The sequence below is a fragment of the Siphateles boraxobius genome, unplaced genomic scaffold (genome assembly GCF_051911475.1).
Source record: "Siphateles boraxobius isolate OS27281-9 unplaced genomic scaffold, OSU_SipBor_1 130, whole genome shotgun sequence".
In the NCBI taxonomy this organism is placed as follows: domain Eukaryota; kingdom Metazoa; phylum Chordata; class Actinopteri; order Cypriniformes; family Leuciscidae; genus Siphateles; species Siphateles boraxobius.
In genome coordinates this window covers 43,534,696-43,557,710 of record NW_027508734.1, presented here as the reverse complement: position 1 = coordinate 43,557,710, position 23,015 = coordinate 43,534,696, and the positions used below count along the sequence as shown (strand labels likewise).

The 23,015-nt window shown below is 46.3% G+C and overlaps 1 protein-coding gene across 1 annotated transcript in view; it reads left to right on the top strand.

Moving 5' to 3' along the window:
- adam19a (ADAM metallopeptidase domain 19a) overlaps window positions 1-23,015 on the top strand; it is a 151,976-nt gene that overhangs the window by 111,261 nt on the left and 17,700 nt on the right. Inside the window, exons 12-17 of the mRNA XM_077229548.1 lie at window positions 8,016-8,193; window positions 9,667-9,756; window positions 18,058-18,253; window positions 19,817-19,925; window positions 20,377-20,581; window positions 20,758-20,835. Of these exons, the coding sequence (XP_077085663.1) occupies window positions 8,016-8,193; window positions 9,667-9,756; window positions 18,058-18,253; window positions 19,817-19,925; window positions 20,377-20,581; window positions 20,758-20,835 (856 nt within the window). The remainder of the gene's footprint in view (window positions 1-8,015; window positions 8,194-9,666; window positions 9,757-18,057; window positions 18,254-19,816; window positions 19,926-20,376; window positions 20,582-20,757; window positions 20,836-23,015) is intronic.

Here is a 23,015-nt window from a genome sequence, read left to right as displayed (position 1 = left end):
TGTGAACAGTCTCTGGTTCGGCCATCTTGTCCGTAGACACTGGCTCGGAGGCGGCCATCTTGTCCGTAGACACTGGCTCGGGGGAAGTGATGTGAACAGTCTCTGGATCGGCAGACGTGACTTGTACAGTCTCTGGATCGGCAGACGTGACTTGAACAGTCTCTGGATCGGCAGACGTGACTTGAACAGTCTCTGGATCGGCAGACGTGACTTGAACAGTCTCTGGATCGGCAGACGTGACTTGAACAGTCTCTGGATCGGCAGACGTGACTTGAACAGTCTCTGGATCGGCAGACGTGACTTGAACAGTCTCTGTGCTGGACGGGGCCAGCGGCGAGGGCTCTGTGCTGGACAGGGCCAGCGGCGAGGGCTCTGTGCTGGACGGGGCCAGGGGCGAGGTTTTTGGGCTGGACGGGGCCAGCGGCGAAGGCTCTGGGCTGGACGGGACCAGCGGCGAGGGCTCTGGGCTGGATGGGACCAGCGGCGAAGAGGACTGAGCGCTGGGCAGGACCAGCGGCGAAGAAGACTGAGCGCTGGGCAGGACCAGTGGCGAAGAAGACTGAGCGTTGGCCAGGACCAGCGGCGAAGAGGGCCTTGAGCTGGGCAGGACCAGCGGCGAAGAGGACTGAGCGCTGGGCAGGACCAGCGGCGAAGAGGGCCTTGAGCTGGGCAGGACCAGCGGCGAAGAGGGCCTCGGCTCTGGCTTGACGTGGTTGACGTGAAGCTCTGGCTGGACGGTCTCTGGCTGGACGGTCTCTGGCTGGACGGTCTCTGGCTGGACGGTCTCTGGCTGGACGGTCTCTGGCTGGACGGTCTCTGGCTGGACGGTCTCTGGCTGGACGGTCTCTGGCTGGACGGTCTCTGGCTGGACGGTCTCTGGCTGGACTATGGCCTTCCCGGCAGCACGCGCTGATATCAGCAGGGAATCGGCTATGCTGGAAATCAGTCCAGGACGTCCATATACCGATCCGGTGGCTGGTTTGATGGTAGGCGTGGTGGAGATGGCTGGAAGTTCTGGCATGTTGTGAAGGGCAGAGCTTAACCGAATGGCAATGTCAAGATATTGAGCTAGAGTGTAGTGAGGGGTATTGTCAGGCATGAGGTAGTTAAGAAGCTCATTAAGTCCATGGCGAAAAATGTCCTTTAAGACAGAATCTTTAAAGTTCACCCCATGGCTAAGCTCACAAAACTCATTGATAAAATCCTCAATGGAACGGTTACCTTGGCGAAGGTGGAAGAGACAAACTGCTGGATCCATGTTGGTGAAGTCTTCTGTTATGAACTGCTCAGAGACAAGAAGCTTGAGGATCCAAATGCAGTTTATTAAAGTTAATCCAAATCGTAATCAGAATCCAGGCAACGGTCATACACAGGCAGGCAATCCAAACAAACAGACAAATCCAGAGGGTGAGGCAGGAATGGGAAAACCAGGACACGGGCAGAGATCAAAAACCAGGAACAAAGAAAACAAGGGAAACGCTCAGAAATGCAGTGGGATAACGTACAAGACTTCACAGGGAATGATGAGGTGAACCAGGCTTATATGGGGTGAACTAAACAATATAATGAGACACAGGTGAATGTGATAATCAGAGATGAGTCCAGGCAGTGAATTATGGGAAATGTAGTTGTGAGTGAACAATGATAGTCTGATGTGGAGTGCCCTTAGCTGGCTCTCAAGGGCACTCCAGCTGATAACCGTTACAACTGGGACTAATGGGATAATTAACTGAACACAGGTGAAGAAACTGAACACAAACGAGGAGCGGGAAAAACTAACAGGACTGAACCAAAATCACAAAGACGGGGGTGAACAAGATCACAAAACTGAACTAACACATAGAAAACGTGACACCTGGAGCTCTTGCAAATAATTTTAACTTCTAATTGTGTCACTACTGAATTAATTCATAGACAAGATGCTACTGTACAAGTATGTACTTAGTTGCTAATGATGAGTTTCTAAGCATGAGTCAAGCTATATTAGTCTCCACTTCAGATTTCACGCCTTTACGCCTCACTGACCATCTGATGTACACTACCATTCAAAAGTTTGGAGACATTAATATTTTTTATGCTCAATTTAAATCTTTTTGAAATTTCTATTTATCTTGAAAAAAGTCTGTGATAGTTTAGGCAGATATATTTTTTTGCAGCACAACTGCTTTCAACATCGATAATAATAAGAAATCGTTTTTGAGGACCAAATCAGCACATTTAGAATGATTTCTGAAGGATCATGTGACACTGAAGACTAGAGTAATGGCTGCTGAAAAATCAGCTTTGCATCGCAGGATAAAATTAAATTTATATATATATATATATATATATGAACTAAAACTAGAACATTTTCAAGTGTAAACATTTTTAAAATATTACTTTTTACAGTATTTTATCAAATAAATGTACAGTAGTGTACAGTGTATTGCACAGAAAACTGTGCTGGCTGAAATCACAGTTGCAATGTTGTTTTGCCCGGTTTGGCTTGCTGCGATAAATTCAGCTAAACAGGCTTTTAGAAAATCTGCTAGGAAACCATTTTCTCAATTTTCACCCTTTCTGTGATAAAGACTAAAATAATTTCTTTAGATGATAGATGCATATCACAGATGCTTCTTGAGATACTTTCTGAGAACGTCTCTGGTTACGTATGTAACCTTAGTTCCCTGAGAGGGAACAAAACGCTGCGTAGTTACGCTGTGGGAACACCCCTGTGTGATTGCGTCATGAAGCACCTGTATAATCAGTCCAATGGAAGAGCAAAACATCATAGGCGGGTGACGTCATAGACCAGGAAACTATGAGGCACCCCTAAAAAAACAGACCGCGTTAGCTTCTGATAAGCCTGAAGCAAGTCGATGAGGGCATGCAGGAAGTATGGCAGGCAACGCAGTGTTTTGTTCCCTCTCAGGGAACCAAGGTTACATACGTAACCAAAGACGTTCCCTATCAAGGGAACTCCCACTGCGTAGTTACGCTGTGGGAACCCCATACCCACTACGCCATAATGACAAGTGCCCATTCTGTGTGAAGTCCTTTGCCCACACTAAGAAGCAAACAACCTAGCCCCAGGAGTGGAGAGGTCTAAGTCATAGAATTTGACAAAAGCATGCGGCGAAGACCAGCCTGCCGCATCACAAACGTCATGAAGGGAAACTCACGAAATTAAAGCCGTAGAGGCAGCCATACTCCTCGTAGAATGGGCCCGGACAGCCAAAAGTGAAGGCTGTCCGACCGCTTCATAAGCAAGTGAGATAGCCTCAACTACCCTCTTGCTCATAATCTGTTTCGATGCAGGGGAACCTTTCTTAGTTGAACCGAAGCAGACAAATAACTGCTCTGATCTACGCCTCAAGGCAGCTCTGTGAACGTAGGCATCCAAAGCCCTAACGGGACATAACAGATTGAGACTTTCCTGATCTGGGGTATTAAAAGGTGGAGGGCAAAAAGCCTGCTGCACAATTGGGCCCGCAACATTAGTAGGGACCTTATGAATGTAACTCGGCCTAGGGTGTAGATATGCTTTCACCATACCCGGTGCAAATTTCAGACATGAAGGAGCCACCGATAGGGCTTGCAAATCTCCAATTCTCTTGATAGAAGGAAAAGCAAGTAGAAATAAAGTTTTTAGTGTAAGGAACTTCTCTGAAACCTCTTCAATAGGCTAGAATGCAGCCAAGGCCAGACCCTCAAGTACAATGGCCAATTCCCAAGCCGGTGCTCTGGAGTGTAGTGCAGGCCTCAGCCTCAATGTGCCACGGAGAAAACGAATAAAAAGAGGATCTCTCCCAAGAGAAGTAGCCCCCAGAGGGGTGCGATAAGCAGATATAGCCGCTACGTACACATTTAAGGTGGAAGGAGAAATTCCAGCAGAGAAACGGCCTTGTAGGAAATCGAGCACTGTACCAACCGGGCAGTTAACAGGATTTAAAAAACGTACTCCACACCATGTAGAGTACAATTTCCATCTCAATGCATATAGTTTTCTCGTGGAGGTATCTCTGAATTGAAGGATGGTCTCAATGACCTCAGTCGAGAGACCGGATTCAATGAGCAGGGCCCCCTCAGAGGCCAAGCCCACAGTTTCCACAACTCTGGGTGAGGGTGAAATATCGTGCCCCCTGCTTGGGACACCAAGTCCCTCCTGACAGGAATCTCCATAGGAGAGCTGTCCAGAAGGGACACTAGGTCCGAGTACCACACTCGGGCCGGCCAGTGCGGGGCTACTAATAATAGATGAGCCCCTTCCTGGCGAACCCTTTCCAGAACTACCGGGAGCATTGATACCGGGGGTAAAGCGTATAGGTTTAGCCTCGGCAACACCTGTACCATCGCGTCCAGTCCGAGAGGAGCTGGATATGTGAGGGAGAACCATAGTGGACCATGGTTTGTATCGGATGATGCAAAAGATCGACCTGAGCTTGACCATAATTCTCCCATAGGAGCTCCACCACCTTGGGGTGAAGTCTCCACTCACCAAGCCTCAGCCCCTGCCTTGACAGGATATCTGCTCCCACATTCAGAAACCCTGGAATGTATACTGCCCTGAGTGACAGGCCCTCAGACCCCTCTGATGGTTGATGTAAGTGACCACCGATGTGTTGTCCGTGCGGACAAGCACATGGTGGCCTCTCAGGTCTGGCAGGAAGTACTTGTGAGCCCGAAATACCGGCATCATTTCTAGCCGATTTATATGCCAAGAAAGCTGATGGTCCTGCCAGAGACCTGTCGCCGAGCGGCCATTCATGACCACCCCCCAGCCTGTGAGGGAAGCATCCATCGATAGCGTTACGCGTCGACAAGAAGCCAGTCGTCGATATAATTTAATACGCAAATGGTGCTGGGTGATAAACTTAGGCCGAACAGAAGGACCCGATATTGGTATGCTTCGCCCCCAAAGCAAACCTCAGGAACTTCCTGTGTTGAGAATGTATAGATACATGGAAGTACGCGTCCTTCAAGTCTACCAATTCAACCCCCCATCCTTTTTCGGAACGATGAAGTAATGACTGTAAAACCCTGACTCTCTGCTGGGAGGAGAAACCCTTTCTATAGCCCCTTTTTGCAGAAGCATCAGTACTTCTTGCTCCATAACCAGAGCTTGCTCTGGGTCCACCACTGGGAAGAACCCCTTGAAATCTGGGCGGACGAGAACCGGACTGAATTCTGTAACCCTTATATGCAGGACCCACTGAGACATATTGGCAGTAGTTTCCACGCTGCCAGAAATTCTACTAAGGGGACCAGTCTCTAGAGACTGGCCTCTGGATTTGGTTGAACAGTCAATTCGGTGCCCTGAAGCGGCAAACTGGCAGGGAACAACCGAACTGACCATCCTCGGAGGATCGCATGGGGACGCTGACACCTCGGTGCCCTGAAGCGGCGAACCGGCAGGGAACAACCGATGTGGCAACGCTGCGACTCTCCTCAGAGAATCGCTCCCCAGAGGGCGCAGAGGAAGAACGATTTCTCGAAATCGTCCCTCCCCGGAGGGGACCACCCTCAAAAGTCTGACACCCTTGGCGTCAGGACTTCTTAGCCCAAGCCTTCTTAGAGATGACAGTCCTCAGATCTTGCCTACCCCTAGCTGGCCTGGACTGCGACCGCCACCCAGGTTCCCCCGTTTGTGGAGGAGCCCAAGTGGCGACGCTCTGTTTTTGATGCACTCTGTGCTGTGAGGAGCTTGTACCCGGGCGAGACTGCTCAGATTTAATAATTGTTTTCCAACCGAGCAGTCTAGAGGACATTTAAAAGTCGAGGAAGAAACTTCTGGAACGCAGCAGATTGCTTTTTTGTCTCTTGAAACCTATCGACGACAAAAGTGATAGCGTCGTCGAACAGACTTGAAGGCGAAAGTGAAGCTTCCAGAAGAACAGACCTATCTTTATTTTTTTATATCGGACAAATTTAACCAAAGATGAGGTTCCGTGGCCACCAGTGCTGCCATAGACTGGCCCACATATTTGGTCATCTCCTTGGTGGCCCGGAGAGACATTTCTGTTGCGCGACGCAATTCTCGAATTACGTCCGCGCTGACTTCCTCACGTTCATCGATATCCTTCAGCATATCGGCCTGATATGCCTGCAGTATAGACATAGTGTGCAGGCATGACGCAGCCTGATCTGCTGCCGATTACGCTTTAACCACCAGCATAGACGTAGATTTTAAAGGCTGGTGGGTAACGTCGGGGCTTTTAATGATGACGCTGACTCGGGGGAGAGATAGCTCGCAATTGTCTCTTACGCCCGAGGCACCGTCTAATAACCATAATCAGAAATACCCAAAACATTACTATAGTTGGATGTTTGCGGGTTAAACACTCTGAATGATGCTAGTTTATTCCACGATCTCGACACCTCAGTGTGGAGATTGGGAAAAAACGGGAGTCCCCGACGTGGAGGCTGTGTTCTAGAATCTAGATGGTAGAAATCTTTCATCTAGTAAACTCTTTTTAATAACACTCTCAGAATCATCGGCTGGCCAATCAATATATTTAATTTCGCTACAGCACAAGATAAAACCTCCATAAGCTCCTCATCACCAGAGGTATGAGCTGGCGAAGACTCATAATCCCCTGAAACTATACTAGCAACCTCCAATTCCACGGGACTGGATAGCTGCAGCATTGGTGCCTCAACCCGAGGAGGAGAAACCCCAGAGCGTGCTCCTTCTTGGGCAGAGGCACTGGATCAAGCAGGTAAGGTCTGAGATAGGGCGGGGCCCGTCTCAAACCCCTCTTTTGGATCCATCTGCGAACCCCAAGATGTGCGCCGCCGCTGTGCCTTGGCAGCAGCGGGACCCACACCTCGGCAAGCACGAACTGAACCGTCCTCCTCAAAGAACGCCCAGCTAGAGCAGAGCGTCCTCAAGGACAGCTTCTCGCAATGCTCACAGTCAGCTCCCTTGAGAACTGACTGGGCATGCTCCACTCCCAAACAAGCAATACAAAGCTGATGTGTGTCCCCAACCATGATTAAACGATAGCAGGGAACAACACAACGCTTGAATTCTTGTTTCGCCATAATATATATATAATAAACAACAATAAATAGACAAGGACAGTATACAGAGAGCACTTGCTGAAGGCATAGAAACTAACGCGGTCTGTTTTCAGGGGTGCTTTATAGTTTCCTGGTCTGCTTTATAGTTTCCTGGTCTATGATTATCTATGTCTATGTCAAAGTTATCACAAATCTGTTTTTTGCTTTGTCATTATGGTGTATGGAGTGCATTTGTTTTTATGTAAAGCAGTTTAACATTAGGCAGTAACATAAAAAAGATGTGAAAAAATGAAAGGGTTTGAATACTTTCGCAAACCACTGTAGAGACAGGAAGGAACAAGATATGGTCATTTGTCAGCACATCAGTGGTGCAGTGCAATTGGAGAAATGTTCTTAGAGATCTGGTATAAATGGAGAACAGCAAGGGGCCCAAGCACTGAGCCCTGTGGAATCCCAGTGTTGAAGGTGCAGCAGTTTCCAGCTCACTGGGTAAGAGCTAAGTAAGACATAACCCCCCAAAAAAGCCATGAAAATAAAATGGCTTTAAAAAAAAAGATAATGCTAGTATGCGATCATAACTGGCTGGCATAAGCACATCATGCGTGGCAAGGATAGTAGTTTCAGTAGAGTAAATTGTTTTGAAGCTTGATTGGGCTGAAGTGGGTTAAGTGGCCCACTGGTTCTTATACCCCTGCAGTAGGAAAGGTAAGAAAAAAAGAGCAGCGGAGATTACTTAGAGGAGGAAAGTGTTTTTGACTTGTCCAAGGCAAGTTTAAAAAGATTTCAGAAAACCTCACTACTTATCTCTCCACTTTAAATCAAAACCTTTCATTCTAATCCTGTTACTTGATTCATTACCAATACTGGTGAACTGCACTGACCTCAATGTCTATTGCTGACTGTTGTTTATGTACATTGGAAGTTTCCCTGATTATTTTCAATAGTTCACCTTTTGTTTTCCAACATTTGTATGCACAAAAATGATATATATCCCTTTCTAAAATGGTCTGCAGGCACCCGTTTCCAAAAGTTTTCAGCCGCTGTAGCAAAAAAGACTTGGACAACTATTTCCAGAAGGGTGGAGGAATGTGCCTGTTCAACATGCCCAACATGAAGGATCTGGTCGGGGGCAAGAAGTGTGGAAACGGCTTTGTAGAGGAAGGGGAGGAGTGTGACTGTGGAGAACCAGAGGTGATTTGTGCCTAAATTAATTATTGAATGTAATGTCTTATTGATTTAGAGAATACTGAATCAGACCAATCATGAATTAGTCATTTTTCAGAGAACAGTGAGGGTATGAAATACATGTAATAAATAAAAATTTGATAGTTAATATGGATTAACTTAAATTATGTTTATTTTTTATGCATGTATTATTTATTCATGGAATGCTTATTATATATACAATGTATTATTTTATAATGACAAGCTTTGACTAACCAGAAAATATTTTATTTTACCACATGGTAGGTAGACACTTAAATGTTAGCAAAACTACAGCGGAAAATTTGTGTCGTAACAAAGAGTAAAAATGAAAGCATATACAGTTTTTATGTTTGCTCGCATGTCATGTGTAGAGAGGGTCACCTTGATTTTGACAAACTGTAAACTTGGCCCTCGGCCCTCAAAATCTGATTGGTAGATTGGAATGTTGTTCCAGGAACAAAAAAGATGATGATCCAGGAACATGTTGTACTTGGTGAAATAACGTTGTAGAGAGAGAAAGAGGAGCATTCCACCTTGTTGCAAAGCCATGTATGACAGGCTGTCAGTGCGCATATAATGGCTGGATGATTTGCCATCTGGTGTAGGTAGACTGAGGTAGCGTTTGTAACTCCTAGTCAATACATAAACACCTGGACTACTTCTGTTAATTTTACCTGCCGCCAATACCACATTCAGTGAAACAACACATAAACTGAATGTTCACCACAGAAAAAAGCTAGTTTGAGGCACTAAACTGAGGAGCTGTTATCATACACCTTTGTTCTAACCGTTTAAATCCAAACCATAATCTGCCGGCCCTCTTTACTTTCATGAATACATAAAAATAGATTTGACAGTGAAGGCCTGTCATGTATGTCTTTTTTTCATTATATTCACGGAATCACACCATTTATTTATTTCTAGTGTGATAATCATAGCTGTCAGTCGCACTTGATGCTCTGAAACCGTATCAAGCAGAATAGAGGTTGATGTGTGTGCTTCTATGTGACTGAGAAAGAGTGTGTGTGTCTGTGTGTGTGTTTCATAGCGAATGTGTTGTGACCGTTTCCTCCTCATTGAACACCCTAAAAACACCACACACACTCACTTCCTCCCCTTCCTCTATTCGTTTTCAGCTATACAGTATAATTATTGGCCGTCAGACGCCTCCACGCTGTATATATCAGTGTCATACATGTCAAACATTTTAATATGCATCTGACATCCTGTGCAGTTTGTCTTCTCGATTTGTGTGTGTGCACCATGTGTGTGTGCCTGTGTATATATATATATATATATATATATATATATATATATATATATATATATATATATATATATATATATATATTCAGTGTGTGTTTTAACAACTTGCTCCAAGTGGTTGACCATGTAAGTTGAGAGCCATATGTTGACTTGCTTGGGTAGCCTTTTCTATCTGTTTTCTATCTCCCACAGGAGTGCACCAATAATTGCTGCCACCCCAGCAATTGCACTTTGAAGGTAGATGCACAGTGTGCCCACGGAGTCTGCTGTGAGGACTGCAAGGTGCCTAACTATTTATCTGTCTATTTTTTTCCCTCCCACTGCTTCCTTCTCTCATTCCATCTCTGGTCTGACTTTCATGCAAGTGTTCAAGGTTTAGCGGGTTAGCCTGGCCCTGTTAACCTCTGCTGGTAGAACCAGCATCTGGCCACAAAAAGCATTATTCTCAATTGACGCCATAGAAAATTAGCTGTATATTCTGAAAAAATTACATTTTAACAAGCAATATATACGCATGTATTGAAACGTCATTGAAACGTGCCAGAATGAAAAGCTGCAGAAAAAGTGCAGTAAGTGCAACAGCTTTTTATTTAGACAAATTCACCCTATAACCTGAAAATTTAGAAAAAAAAAAAAATAATTGTTCTAAGGAGGCAAGGTATCGATCTGCCAGGCTCAGATTTATTTATTTACAACCCCAAATCAGAAAAAGTTGGGACATTTTGTAAAATGCAATAAAATCAAGAATCTGTGATTTGTTGATTCTATTTAACCTTTTATTAACTGACAAAAGTACAAAGAAACGTTTTCCAATGTTTTCACTGACCAACATCATTGTATTTTGTAAATATGAACAAATTTTGATTTTGATGGCTGCAACACACCCCAAAAAAGTTGGGACAGAGACCAAATAAAAATGAAAAGATTATCCAAATTAGATTATCCAACTATTTTGAAACAGTCCACAATGAGCAGGTGAATTGGTAATAGTTGAGGGGATCATGTTTGGGTGTAAAAGTGCTTCTCAGTCTTTTTAAGCAAAGATGGGTCATGGCTCCTCACTTTGTGCCAAATATCATGAGAGAATTGTAAAACAATTAAAAAATCCCATTTCTCAATGCAAGATTGCAAAGACTTTATGCCTTTCATCATCTTCCATACATAGGCCTAATATTGTCACAAGATTCAGGGAATCCAGAGAAATCTCAGTCTGTGTTGGGTAAGGCAGTAGACCTCTGTTGAATGTGTGTGACCTTTGAGCCCTCAGATGGCATTGCACAAGATACCATCATGCTAATCTGTTAAATACAGCCACATGTGCTCAGGAGTAATTTGGAAAACCGTTTTCACTGAACACAGTCTGACTCTGCATTAAGAAATGCCACTTGAATCTCTGTTACGCAAGGAGAAAACTTTACATTGGTTCTATGTGGAGATGCCAGCGAGTTCTCTGGGCCTGAGCTCATCTCAGATGGTCAAGAAGAAAGTGGAAATGTCTGCTGTGGCCAGATGAGTCCATGTTTCAGCTTGTTTTTGGGAGAAAATGTACATTGAGTTCCCTTTCAGTCGATAACGTCGGACGTAGTCGACGCGACTGAAATGGGATCACGCTAGGGAGCCTGTCTTCTTCGAGTACTATTGAACGAGCCAATGTAATTGGCGTGCGTGATTCGCATCACACACTCCGCCCCCGCGGCGCGGGTATAAATACGGAAGTGGATGCACGCACTAGTTGCCTTTCGCTTCGGAGCCGATCGTTTGATGTCTCTGAGAGTGCTGTTGTCTACAACGAGCGAGTGTGTCGGTGTTCTTCAGGAATACTCTCCCAGTGCTGGTGTTCTACAGCGCGAGTGCAGCGGTGATCGCGAGCTTTGAGCTCTCAACTGCTGTTTTAACAGCAACAAATTTCTAAATGTTTGTGTGTGTTGATGGCTGGTTAGAGGGCGGAAAAGTGAGTGCTTCACTGTTTCAGTTCTCTGTTCAGTGTTGCCGCGGTCATTCCCCTGTGTGCTCCGGCACTGGTGAAGGTCCTATTTTCTGAAAGAGCAACACGGGTGCGTTTGCGTCTTTTTCAAGATGTCATTCCGCCCGTGCGTTTCTGGGTGCGGTCGTTCCCTGTCTCTCTCTGATGGTCACAACTGTTGTGTCACGTGTTTGGCTTACAGCACGCTGAGACAGCTTTTGTGGACAGCTCATGTTTTCACTGTGGGAACATGACTGTCGCAGTGTTGAGGGCGAGACTCGCCTTCGTTCGCGGAGAGCGAGTCCCCATTACCATGCCCCACCCTCGGGTGCTGTGTGGGATGGGTGACCGGAGGATAGTGTTGGATGTCCCGCCCGGTAACCATTCCCTGTGGGCTCCTCACTCCTCCCTTCCACTGCAACCACTGGAGCCTCCTGTGTTGTCTGCTGGTCCATCTGTAATGGGTGGGCCAGCGGTTTCACTCGGGGCTCCCCTGGAGGACAGGACGCCGATTGCAGCATCGGAGGGTGAGCTGACTTCTAGAGATGATGACTCGGCTGCATTGTCTCCCTCCGGGAGTTTAATGTTGCCCGAGCCGGATCCAGAATTATCAGCTATGCTGAAACGGGCCGCCGAGGCTGCCGGGCTCGAGTGGAACCTCCACCGTGTCCCGTTCAGTCTCGGTTGGAATCTGGAGTTTGGTATCTTGGGGCGGGCCGCGCTGGTTCTCAGCTCGCCGCCCCAGTGCCTTTCTTTCCCGAAATGCATGGAGAGCTTGTCAGGTGGTGAACAGCATCTTTCTCTGCCAGAAACTGCCTGACTAGCTTTTCCCCCTCATTACCCTTGATGGAGGAACGGTGAACGGTTGCGAGATGTCCCTCCATTGGAGCGGTCTGTCGACACAGGTGCACCTGTGTCCGGCGGCCGCTGCCTTTTGGGGGGATCCTCGTCTCCCCCCTAAGGCCTGTGAGTTTCGTCTGCTCCGACGGGCAGAGCTTACAAAGCCTATGGGCAAGCCCCTTCCTCTTGCGTGCCATGGCGTTGCTGCAGGCTAGGGCACCCATGGCATGCACAGGGGTAATCCAGACCGTGCGCTCATGGGTGAGCACCGCACTGCATCCGACCTCACCCTCCGGGGTACGGGTGTCGTAGCGTGCGTGATCGGTCTGGCGATGTCCACCTTGGTGGTCCAGTAGCGCCTTCGTTGGCTCAGCCTGGTTGGTATGGCGGATGCGGACAAGGTTCGGTTCCTGGTCTCCCCAATTTCCCAGGTTGGGCTGGTCGGCGACGCGGTGGAGAACTGCATCAAACAGTTCTCTGCCGCTCAAGCGCAGACGGAGGTCATCCGGCACATCCTGCCCCGGTGGCCAGCTGCTGCTTCCAACCGCCGCCGGTGGCAGCTCCTCCGCCTGCTCGTCGCCGTGGGCGTTCTCCGGCCGCCGCTCCTGCTGGCCCTCCGCAGCAGCCTCCACCCAGGCCTCAGCATGGAGCCGGCCGCAGTTGAGACGCCCAGCCCGCTCCAGGCGCTGCCAAGCCAGGTGGCAAGCGACAGCGAAAGCATTCCGGAGCGGGCCGCCCAGGAATGGATGAGATGCTCTTGGAGTGGCACGATCACTCCCTCCCTCCGGGTGAGGGCCGGGTGGAGCCTTTGTTTGTGTGTGTGTCTGTTCCGCCGCTGGCTCCCTAAAAAAAAAAAAAAAAAAAAGCGGAGCAAGCGGTACCCACACTTCAAGGAGAGAGCAATTTCATCTGTTCCTGGGTCCCAAGAGGGCCAGTCTGGCGGGTGTGACCCTGTATAGCCTTACACCCCTCAGCTCCCCCTTGGTCGCCAGCAGGCAGCTTGGTGCGTTCGAGGACCCGGTCATCCGCCTTCTCACGCGCCCCCTGCCGCTTGTGGAGACAGGTAGGTGTTGCACAGCACACTAACACCACTCTCTCTACTTTGCTGCCCCACCTCAGGCTCGGCTACCCCGCTCAAGTCAGTGATAGTCATCACATTAGGTGTTGAGCAGACGTGCTCCTGAAAATTCAGTGATATTCATCACACCGAGTGTTGAGCAGTGCTCCTGACTTGTGCGTGCTTATCTTATCCTGCTGGCTAAGGATTTGATATAGCCGCTCCTCCAGCCGGTACGAAGGCCAGTGTAAACTCGTTCTTCGTGCTACTAGGGGGTGGGTCGTGACCATCTTGGCCCAAGATTGGTCTGCAGCTTTGACCTGAAAGACAGGTGCTTCAGATCTCTACCTCCCGCACCGCAGGCCATCCTGTGTGTTGCGTCTAAGGGTGGAGTATCAGTACAGTGTCCTTCCCCTCGAGTGCTCCAGAGCCCGTTGGGTCTTCAGGTCAACTGGAAGAGAGTAATCTCGCCCACGGGCTGAGTATCTCTTTTCTAGTTTTGAGAGGTACTCGGTCCAACATGTCTCTCCAATGAGAATGTGTTCAGCTGGTGTTGAAGTGAGAAAGGGTCCCACTGAAAGAACTTTCAGAGGCTCCTGGGGTATATGGTAGTCGCAGCCTTTGGCTCCCTCCATATGTGACCGCTTCAGCGCTAGCTTCACGATCGAGTCCCGAGGTGACCGTGGCAGAGCAGCTCACCCTGTGTGACTATAGTTCATCCCGGTCTGCTGCCAAACCCTCTTCAACAGAGGGGCCATGTACAAAGGGCGTGTTTTAACGGGGGCCTGGGCGACCCCCGACTACACGGGCATTCGTGCCTCGAGTTGTTAAACATTGAGACTGTTGCGCAAGCTTCCGCCGCATGTCACAAACTCACCCGTCATCTCCTCCTTGGAGTCAGACGCTTCTGAGGGCGCCTTGTTCCACTCCTCCCGCTTACTCAATCGTGCCGCCATCGAGCCTCACGACAGTTATAGCCAGGGCAAGTGGAGACTCCATCCCCTGGGTCCGGCTGGGTCATGACCATTCCGGGGCCGCTCAGTTGCCCCCCCGGTTTTATTTTTCCGCCAGTGTTTGGGTAAACCGAGCGGACTACCCTTGGACAAACACTGGGACTCAGCTGCCCCAGGGGCCCGCAGAAATGCGTTTAACCCCAGTGAGCCTTCTAAAAGTGACTGCGACTCATGGTCGCCTTGCGCCTGCAAGTCAGTGAAATCATCACTCTTCATGTTGAGCAGAATTGCTCCTGAAACTCAGTGAAGTTCATCGCACTCAGGTGTTGAGCAGCAATGCTCCTGTAGCTCAGTGAGTCCATCACAGGTAGCTCAGTGAATTCATCACACGCAGTGCTGAGCAGAAATGCTCCTGGTGCTCAGTGAAGTTCCTCGCACTCAAGTGTTGAGCAGAAATGCTCCTGAAGCTCAGTGAGTTTATCACACTCAGGTGTTGAGCAGTAATGCTCCTGAAGCTCAGTGAACTTGTCACACTCAAGTGCTGAGCAGAAATGCTCCTGTCGTTCAGTGAAATTCTTCGCACTCAAGTGTTGAGCAGAAATGCTCCTGAAACTCAGTGAGTTTATCACACTCAGGTGTTGAGCAGGAATGCTCCTGAAGTTCAGTGAACTTGTCACACTCAAGTGCTGAGCAGAAATGCTCCTGTCGCTCAGTGAGGTTCTTCGTACTCAAGTGTTGAGCAGAAATGCTCCTGAAGCTCGGTGAGTTTATCACACTCAGGTGTTGAGCAGGAATGCTCCTGAAGCTCAGTGAACTTGTCACACCCAAGTGCTGAGCAGAAAATGCTCCTGAAGCCCAGTGATCTTCACATGTTGTGTTGAGCAATGCTCCTGTCTTTTGCGCCCGTCACTTGCACCTACGTGCCATGTCAGGAGAGGAACAGGTCTTCATAGTTGCCCCTTATTGGCCCAACTAGACCTGGTTCCCTTCAACAGCCTTCCTGACTTCCCCTGGAAACTCTTTCGGGGACGGGGCACGATGGCACACGCGTTCTTCCCCCGGAGATTCCGGGCGGTCTTACATCTGAACGCGGAGGTTCAGGTGGCTATCACAAGAACATGTGATAGTTACCATCACTTCTGCGAGCACCCCCTAGAATTGGGTAGCGTGCTTACGCCTTTAGAAGTGGAACCTAGTCGTTGAGTGCGTCTTCTCTCCTGAGGAGATCCTGAAAGCTTTCGATCACTTCAGTGCTCTCTTTCCTGCAAAATGGGTTGCAGTAGGCTGTTTTCCTAAATCACCCTCAAAATGATGTTGCCTCGGTGTTTAAACGACGCTCATCGTGTTGCAGAAGTATGCAGAAGCACGTTCTGGTCGTCAGGTTCCTGAGGAGCAAGGTCTTGTAAATCCTTGTGTCCCTCTTTATCCTCTTGGGCCTTGTCCCTGGTGCGACTGCACTGCAGAGACCGCCCCTGAGCCACTGCAGGTAGTGAGTTAAAAATTCTGTTATATCAGTTCTCCTGCTCGCGTGGTCTCTACTAGAGGGTAGGGACTTGCTCGCTTTCGGTCAACGTATTGTGCCTGGAGTCTGGGCCGGCTAACTCTCACAAGCTGAGACCCCGGCTCGGATTGTGCCCAAGGTTCCTACCTCTCCCGTAATAGGAGCAGGTGGTGAGCCTGCAAGCGCTGCCCTGGAGGAGGCAGATCCAGCCCTGGCTTCTCTGTCCGTTCGCTTGGACGTGTACAGAATGCAAGTCATAGACCTCAGACCAGCTCTTCAAATATCTGTTGGAATTCAGCAGAGAGGGAAGGCTGTTTCCATGCAAAGTTGCACTTAGTGCTTGCCTTCATTTCGGCAAAGATCCGAAATGCAACATGTCCACTTAGGTGTTGAGCTCCTCTATGATGAGTGTAAAGTGCTCCGCCTGGGCGTTGACGATATACTTTGCTAAACAGATTCTAGAGTTGGGGGCTGGACGACACCTAGTTGAACCGCTGCTTCCCGTGGGCTCCCTTCTCATGAAGCCAGTTTCACCGTGAGCCCGGTTCAAGTGTCGGCTTGCTGCGCCATTCCCCTCCTATGGACTGGATACGTGCGCCTTTCTACTCCAGTTGAGTTCCCTTAAAATTGAACCCTGTTGAGTTCCTCCACACCCCTCCGACGTCGGACGTGCGGAACGTCTGGTGTTAGGCCTACCACTCGTAAGCAGTGTGGAACCTGTGTTAGGCTGGGTCCATATGTTGCGGTCCCTTCGGTGACCCCATATGTGTATTCTTCCACGATACGGCTCCCTGCGGTGAGCCCGTGTCTTCCCTCGGCAGAGTCTCTCTGCCGTCACTGTCCGGTGTGTCTCCCCCCGTCTTAGGCTGGAGCCACCCCAGTGACATTCCATATGTTAGACTGCCCGGTTTCCGCCCAGTTCATATGTGTATTCTCCACATTACCTCCCTCTGTGTTGGATGTGGCTTCCGCAGCGTCCCTTCCTTCCAACGTACGGGGAACGCTTTCCCAGTGGTCCTGTAGGAACAGCAGTGACTTCCCTGGCCTAAGCCCTGTCCTTCCCCGCCTTAAGTTTGCGGGGGCATCAGGAGGCTTTGGTTTAGGCACTGGAAGGTGGCAGCGTTAGTGGCGTGTTCAATGGGTGATCCCAATTCAGTCGACCGTCGACTACGTCTGACGTTCTCGACTGAAAGGGAACGTCCTGGTTGCGTATGCAACCCACCGTTCCCTGAAGGAGGGAACGGAGGACGTAGTCCCCTTGCCACTACCGCTGGACCACCGCTGACCCCGGGTTACTCTCGGCTCCTCAGCGAAAAGCAACTAGTGCGTGCATCCACTTCCGTATTTATACCCGCGCCGCGGGGGCGGAGTGTGTGATGCGAATCACGCACGCCAATTACATTGGCTCGTTCAATAGTACTCGAAGAAGACAGGCTCCCTAGCGTGATCCCATTTCAGTCGCGTCGACTACGTCCTCCGTTCCCTCCTTCAGGGAACGGTGGGTTGCATACGCAACCAGGACGTTCTCAGTCCCAAAGATGAAAGGGACCAACCAGACATTCACCAGCGACAGGTGCAAAAGCAAACATCTGTCCTGGTATTGAGGTGCATCATTACAAACGGTATGGGTAACTTGCATTATTGTGAAGGTACCATTGACATGGAGGCATATATTTGGATTGTACAGAGACATAAACTGTCATCAAGATGACATCTTTCCTGGGAAGCAAGATAATGCCAGGCCTCAGAGCGGCTGTCTTGTGTCAGACAAGATTGGGCAAATATTCCACTAGCAAAACTCCAACAATTAGTATCCTCAACTCCCAAATGATTAAAAAGTGTAATTAAAAGGAAAGGTGAAGTGACACAGTTGTAAACATGTCTCTGTCCCAACTTTTTTGGGGTGTGTTGCAGCCATCAAAATCAAAATTTGTTCATATTTACAAAATACAATTATTTTGGTAAGTGAAAACATTGGAAAACGTTTATTTGTACTTTTGTCAGTTAATAAAATGTTAAATAGAATGAAAAAATCACAGATTCTTGATTTTATTGCATTTTACAAAATGTCCCAACTTTTTCTGATTTGGGGTTTCTGATTTGCTCAGAAAAGTTTCTAGTGAAGGATTTAGGCCTTGACTGTGTTTCCTCTTCCTGAGAAGTACCAGCTGCCACAGTTTCATATCCACTTTTCTGTAGTTTGCCCACCACCTCCACCTTTTACTTTCTTCAAAGTCCTCAGACTCCTTATCATGCACTCTGCCCACAGTTGAAGCAGGCCGGCACCATGTGCCGCGGACCAGCCGGTGCTTGTGATCTGCCGGAATATTGCACGGGAGGTTCGCCCTACTGCCCTTCTAATGTTTACATCCTGGACGGGTCATCATGTCAACATGGTCATGCTTACTGCTATAATGGCATGTGTCTGACCCATGAACAGCAATGCCTGCAGCTGTGGGGTTATGGTAAGATTCATGCTGGCTGAGAGTGACTTTAGCTTGCAAGGAAATTGTATTTGTAGCATCCAGTTCAAGAATTATTATGTTTTCAAGGGATGAATCAGTTCAAATTAAGGCCCTGTTTGCACTAGTGCATTATCGTTTTAAAATGGCATTTTAGAATGAACCGACCCTCGTCTATACTGGCGTTTCCACTGCGTTTCAGGAACAATCGCCTGTCAAATGACGTAGGGTTGCCAACTGTCCCGTATTAGTTGGGACATACAGTAGCTTAAATTGGGCCGAACTAATTTGTCCAAAATGTGACCTCCCTTGTCCCGTTTATTGACTGCTACACTGATCTAACCAATTGCTGATACAACAGCAGCAGTGCTGATCACCGACACCTGTCATTATTCAATCACAGCCCCCTCTCACAATAATCAGTATACGTCAAGTAAACGCACCAATTCCTCCACAAAAAAAAAAAATAGGGCAATGTGTGACACTTTTCAGTTGATTTGGCATGTGGAAAAAAGGATTAAACTGCAAATATGGATAAACCTGCAATAAAAAAAAACTGTTCAGCTACAAAAAATAATGGGAAGTAAAAAAGACGTGGGTTAAGACCGTCAGCGGTTACTCAACGAAAGCTTTCTGTACTTTATGTCGCAGGGAATTTTCAGAAATGAAGGGAAGCCTTTTACATGTATCACACTGTCAACCATGGACTCCCTTATTTTCCTATAAAAGAACCATGATTGTCCCTATTTTCCTTTCCAGAAGTTGGCAACCCAGACGGCTCTAGGCTCTGTTTCCCAAAAGCATTGTGAGCCTAAGTTGATCATAGAACAATAGCCACCAATGGTCTCTACGATCAACTAAGGCTTACAATGCTTTTTGGAAACGCAGCCCTGGTCTGTTATTGTCGTGTTCCGGTAGCGTAATGTGGGCAGCCATGTCTTCGTTTTCAAAAGTCTCTGTTTTGTTCCGTTTACACTGAAACGGAACCCCGGAGTTTTCAATCTAAAACGGGGTCTGCAGCGTTTTCGAAAGTCTCTGTTTTTGAGGGTTGAAAACACAGTAGTGTAGATGACAGGCGTAAAACGGAAACCCACAAAGAACAAAGTTTTTGAATCCCAACTGGCCCTTTCAGTCTTTAGTCAGCATCAGTGATCAAATTCTGCTTGATGTTGATTATTTAGTGAGAGCTCATGACATTTGGCTGTACACCTCCAGTGTGATCTGGGCTCATGTCCAATCAGGCTCTTTGGCTGTCAAACAAACACACATCACAGCAGATGTAGTTTGTCATTTTTGGGGCGAGGGGTTGTTGACATGTTTGATGTTCACTGCGTCTAACAGATAATATCATATTCATAATTTTTAATTGAGCAGTTACTGTATTATTGGAATGTATCATAACAACTTTTGGTCACTTGAAACCTAAAACTTTATCTTCAATCTAATAATATTATCACTAATCAAATATTAGCTATTGGCATGAAGCCAGCCAACCCATGTTCACAGTATGACAGTGACATTTCTCCAAGGTAACGTAAGTTTAACTGAATAAGTAAATTTGTCCAGGTGCGCAGCCGGCGCATGACGCCTGTTTTCAGGATGTGAACGCTGCAGGGAATGCCTTTGGAAACTGCGGCAAGGACAGTCATGGCAACTACATGAAGTGCGAGAAAAGGTGAAGTGCTATTTCAGTATTTCGGCCAGCCGTATAAGCAATATATGGTTTCTTTCAAATAACTTATTGACCTGAAGTGAAGTGGAATATGCAATTTATTCAAATAGCAATTTGGGCTTGGACTACTTGTTACATTATACTTATTTATCTTGTGTCTGCTCCTATACATTAAAAAGAACAAGCTAATACATAAAGAAGAACAAACTAATATACTGAAAAGAAAAAGAACAAACTACTCAATATACTGTAGTTTACAGCACTCCAGACTCAGCAGTTATGAACTTTTACAAACTCTTTTTTTAGGATTATTCGTCATTCTCATAACAATGTGATTTTAAGATGAGATTTTTTTTAGCATACTATTATATGATTTCCCATGGCTGAATTTATGCTGAAATGGCTGTGAGCAAGTGATCTCTCATGACATTTCGCATATAAAATCTCCCAACAGTGATGCCAAATGCGGCAAGATACAGTGCCACAGTGCTGCCAAGAAACCAAAGGGCACGAATGCTGTGTCCATAGACACCACCATCCGTACAGATGGCATTGAGGTAAAGTGCCGGGGCACCTATGTGTACAGCACCCAAGATGGACAGGGTGATCTTCCTGACCCGGGACTGGTCATGACAGGCACCAAGTGTGAAGAGGGCAAGGCAAGTTTTTAGTTTTTTTTTTTAAGCTGTATATTTAATATTTAACAGAGCAATTTATCAAACAAAATCTATACTATTAAGTGGTCATTTGTATCTCCACCTAATGTGTTAACAAAAGCATGTATTTTATGTTTTGCATTGAAGGTTTGATGCATTCTATTTTTACTTCCCTTCAGGTGTGCAAAGATCGCAGATGTCAAAATGCTTCTTTCACGGAGTTAGAAACCTGCATCGCCCGTTGCCATGGGCATGGGGTAAGTGATCAAATAGAGTTCTTTCTACTGAATGCTGTGTGAGCCTGATGATGACCAACACTAAATCATCAATGTACATTTTGGGTTCAGCATAGATAATGTACTGTAAATGGACACGTTTTTCAAAAACAGAGAGCATGTACAACATTGAAATTGCACAAGAATTGATTCAGAGAATATATTTTTTATGTTTAGATATTTATACATCTTTTTCTTGTTTTAAGCATACATAAAAAATCTAGGAAATCTTAAGTTTATGTCTAAAATAATAAAATGTTGCAGATGGAATAAGAAAATTAAAGATATTGTATATTTCATAAAAAACTTTTTTTGTCAATTTTGCTTCATTTGCTTATCCTGTTTTGAGCATGTTTATATTTGTACTAGAAAGTTTGTAATAAAAATACTTTTTTGCAGTGTAACAATATTTATTATTTAACATTTGATGCTAGCATTTTTTTTTTATGAATCATACACATATTTGTCCTAAATTATGGCTAAATAAAAGCTGTCTTAGTATTCCTTCTCACTCTGAGTTCCTCTTTAACCCAGACTAACTCATTGTGGATTTCACACTTCTAAATCCTTTAAACCACCCTCTGGGTCGCTCATATCCTGACACATATTGCCTCTGATAAAAACCAACGCTTTTCTTATATGAGCTGAGCTGAGTTATAGCATTTGATTTGTGTATTTTCTGGTCAAATAGTCTTAAACAGCCTTCAAGCTATATAAACTCAAATTCTGTCTTTCTTAATCCCTTTGCCCTCCCTCTGTCTCTCTCTTTTGTTAGCTTTTCTTTTATTTCTTGCTTATTTACCCAGACGCTTTTCAAAAGGGCAGCCAAATACAACACGTCTTTGAGGGAGATTAGAGATTCAGAAAGTGCTTTTTTATTATTCATTTGCATTATCGTTTGATTCATATTGATTGTATGGTTTAGGGACGTGTGGATGGAGAATAAAGTGAGTGATCTTGGTATTTGCACACAGCACATTTTCCTTCCTTTCCACTGTTCCTGTCTTGCCTCTGGGTTAGATTGATGCGTGTAAAATATTCTGTGTTAAAAGAAATTCCATTAAGATGAAAGGCGGTATATTCTCTATTTGCCCTATACTCTAAAAGACGTGACAAAAAACGATCCCTGCAATTGCAGCAATGAAAGTGAGGGTAGGTAAATGGCAGCATATGATTAAAAAATCTAAAACTTACTAAAGCAAATATATTAAGACCAAACTATTGTGAACAGTTGTTAGTGGTGTATAGCTCACTCAAAAATTGGTGAATTGTAATTGACAGGATTTTATAAAAGAGTAACCTGGGAATCCTTGTTTTCATCCTTGTGTAAAGCCATAAGGTTTAGACATGAAGGCGTGTGAATGATAAAAGGATTTCCATTTATGTAGGATGAACTATTCCTATAAAGGTGAAGTAAGATTTTTTATGTTAAAATACATTCTCTTAAACCAGTTTATTGTTCATTGACTACTATTAGTATGCAATTTTCTGTGTTTATCTCCCCCAAAATTGTAAACATTAAGTCCCTCAGGCACCATCAACATTTAGAGTGGTCCGCTCAGATCCATCAATCTGAACCTATAGCGAGAGTTTGGGTCGTGGCTACTTTGTGTTGAGCCAGAGGGTGTTTAGTTAGTAGTGGGACCATGTCTGATGGGTTACATGGGAAAAGATAGTCAGCATCGGTTACAGAAGTGTGAGACAAAATTTGCGTCATTTAGACATTCAAAGTACTAACAGGTCATGATCACGTCAAAGCCAATGTGGCATTGCGATGCTACGTGGTACATTGGGCGCTTCAATACAACATTATCATGCGCCCGTTCAGAAAGACAAATGCACCAGTTTAAATGTTTACTTAAAAGTATCCAGGGTAGACAGCCTCAGTTGTAGAACATCATGTCAAAAATTCAAAAATCAGGCAAGGCAGGGGAAGGTTGGATCTGACAGCAGCTACATCGCAAATCGGAAGTAGACCGCAAATTACACTTTTATATGGATAATGTGTTCAAAACACTCATTTGCAATAGTGAGTGGGCGTTGATACTGTTTCCTATGCAGTGACATTGGCCGATCATAACAGTGGCCATTTAGTGACAAGCCTTAATGCAGCCCCTCCTTAAAATTGATAATTTCAGATAGAGGTCCAGGATGAAGGTGAA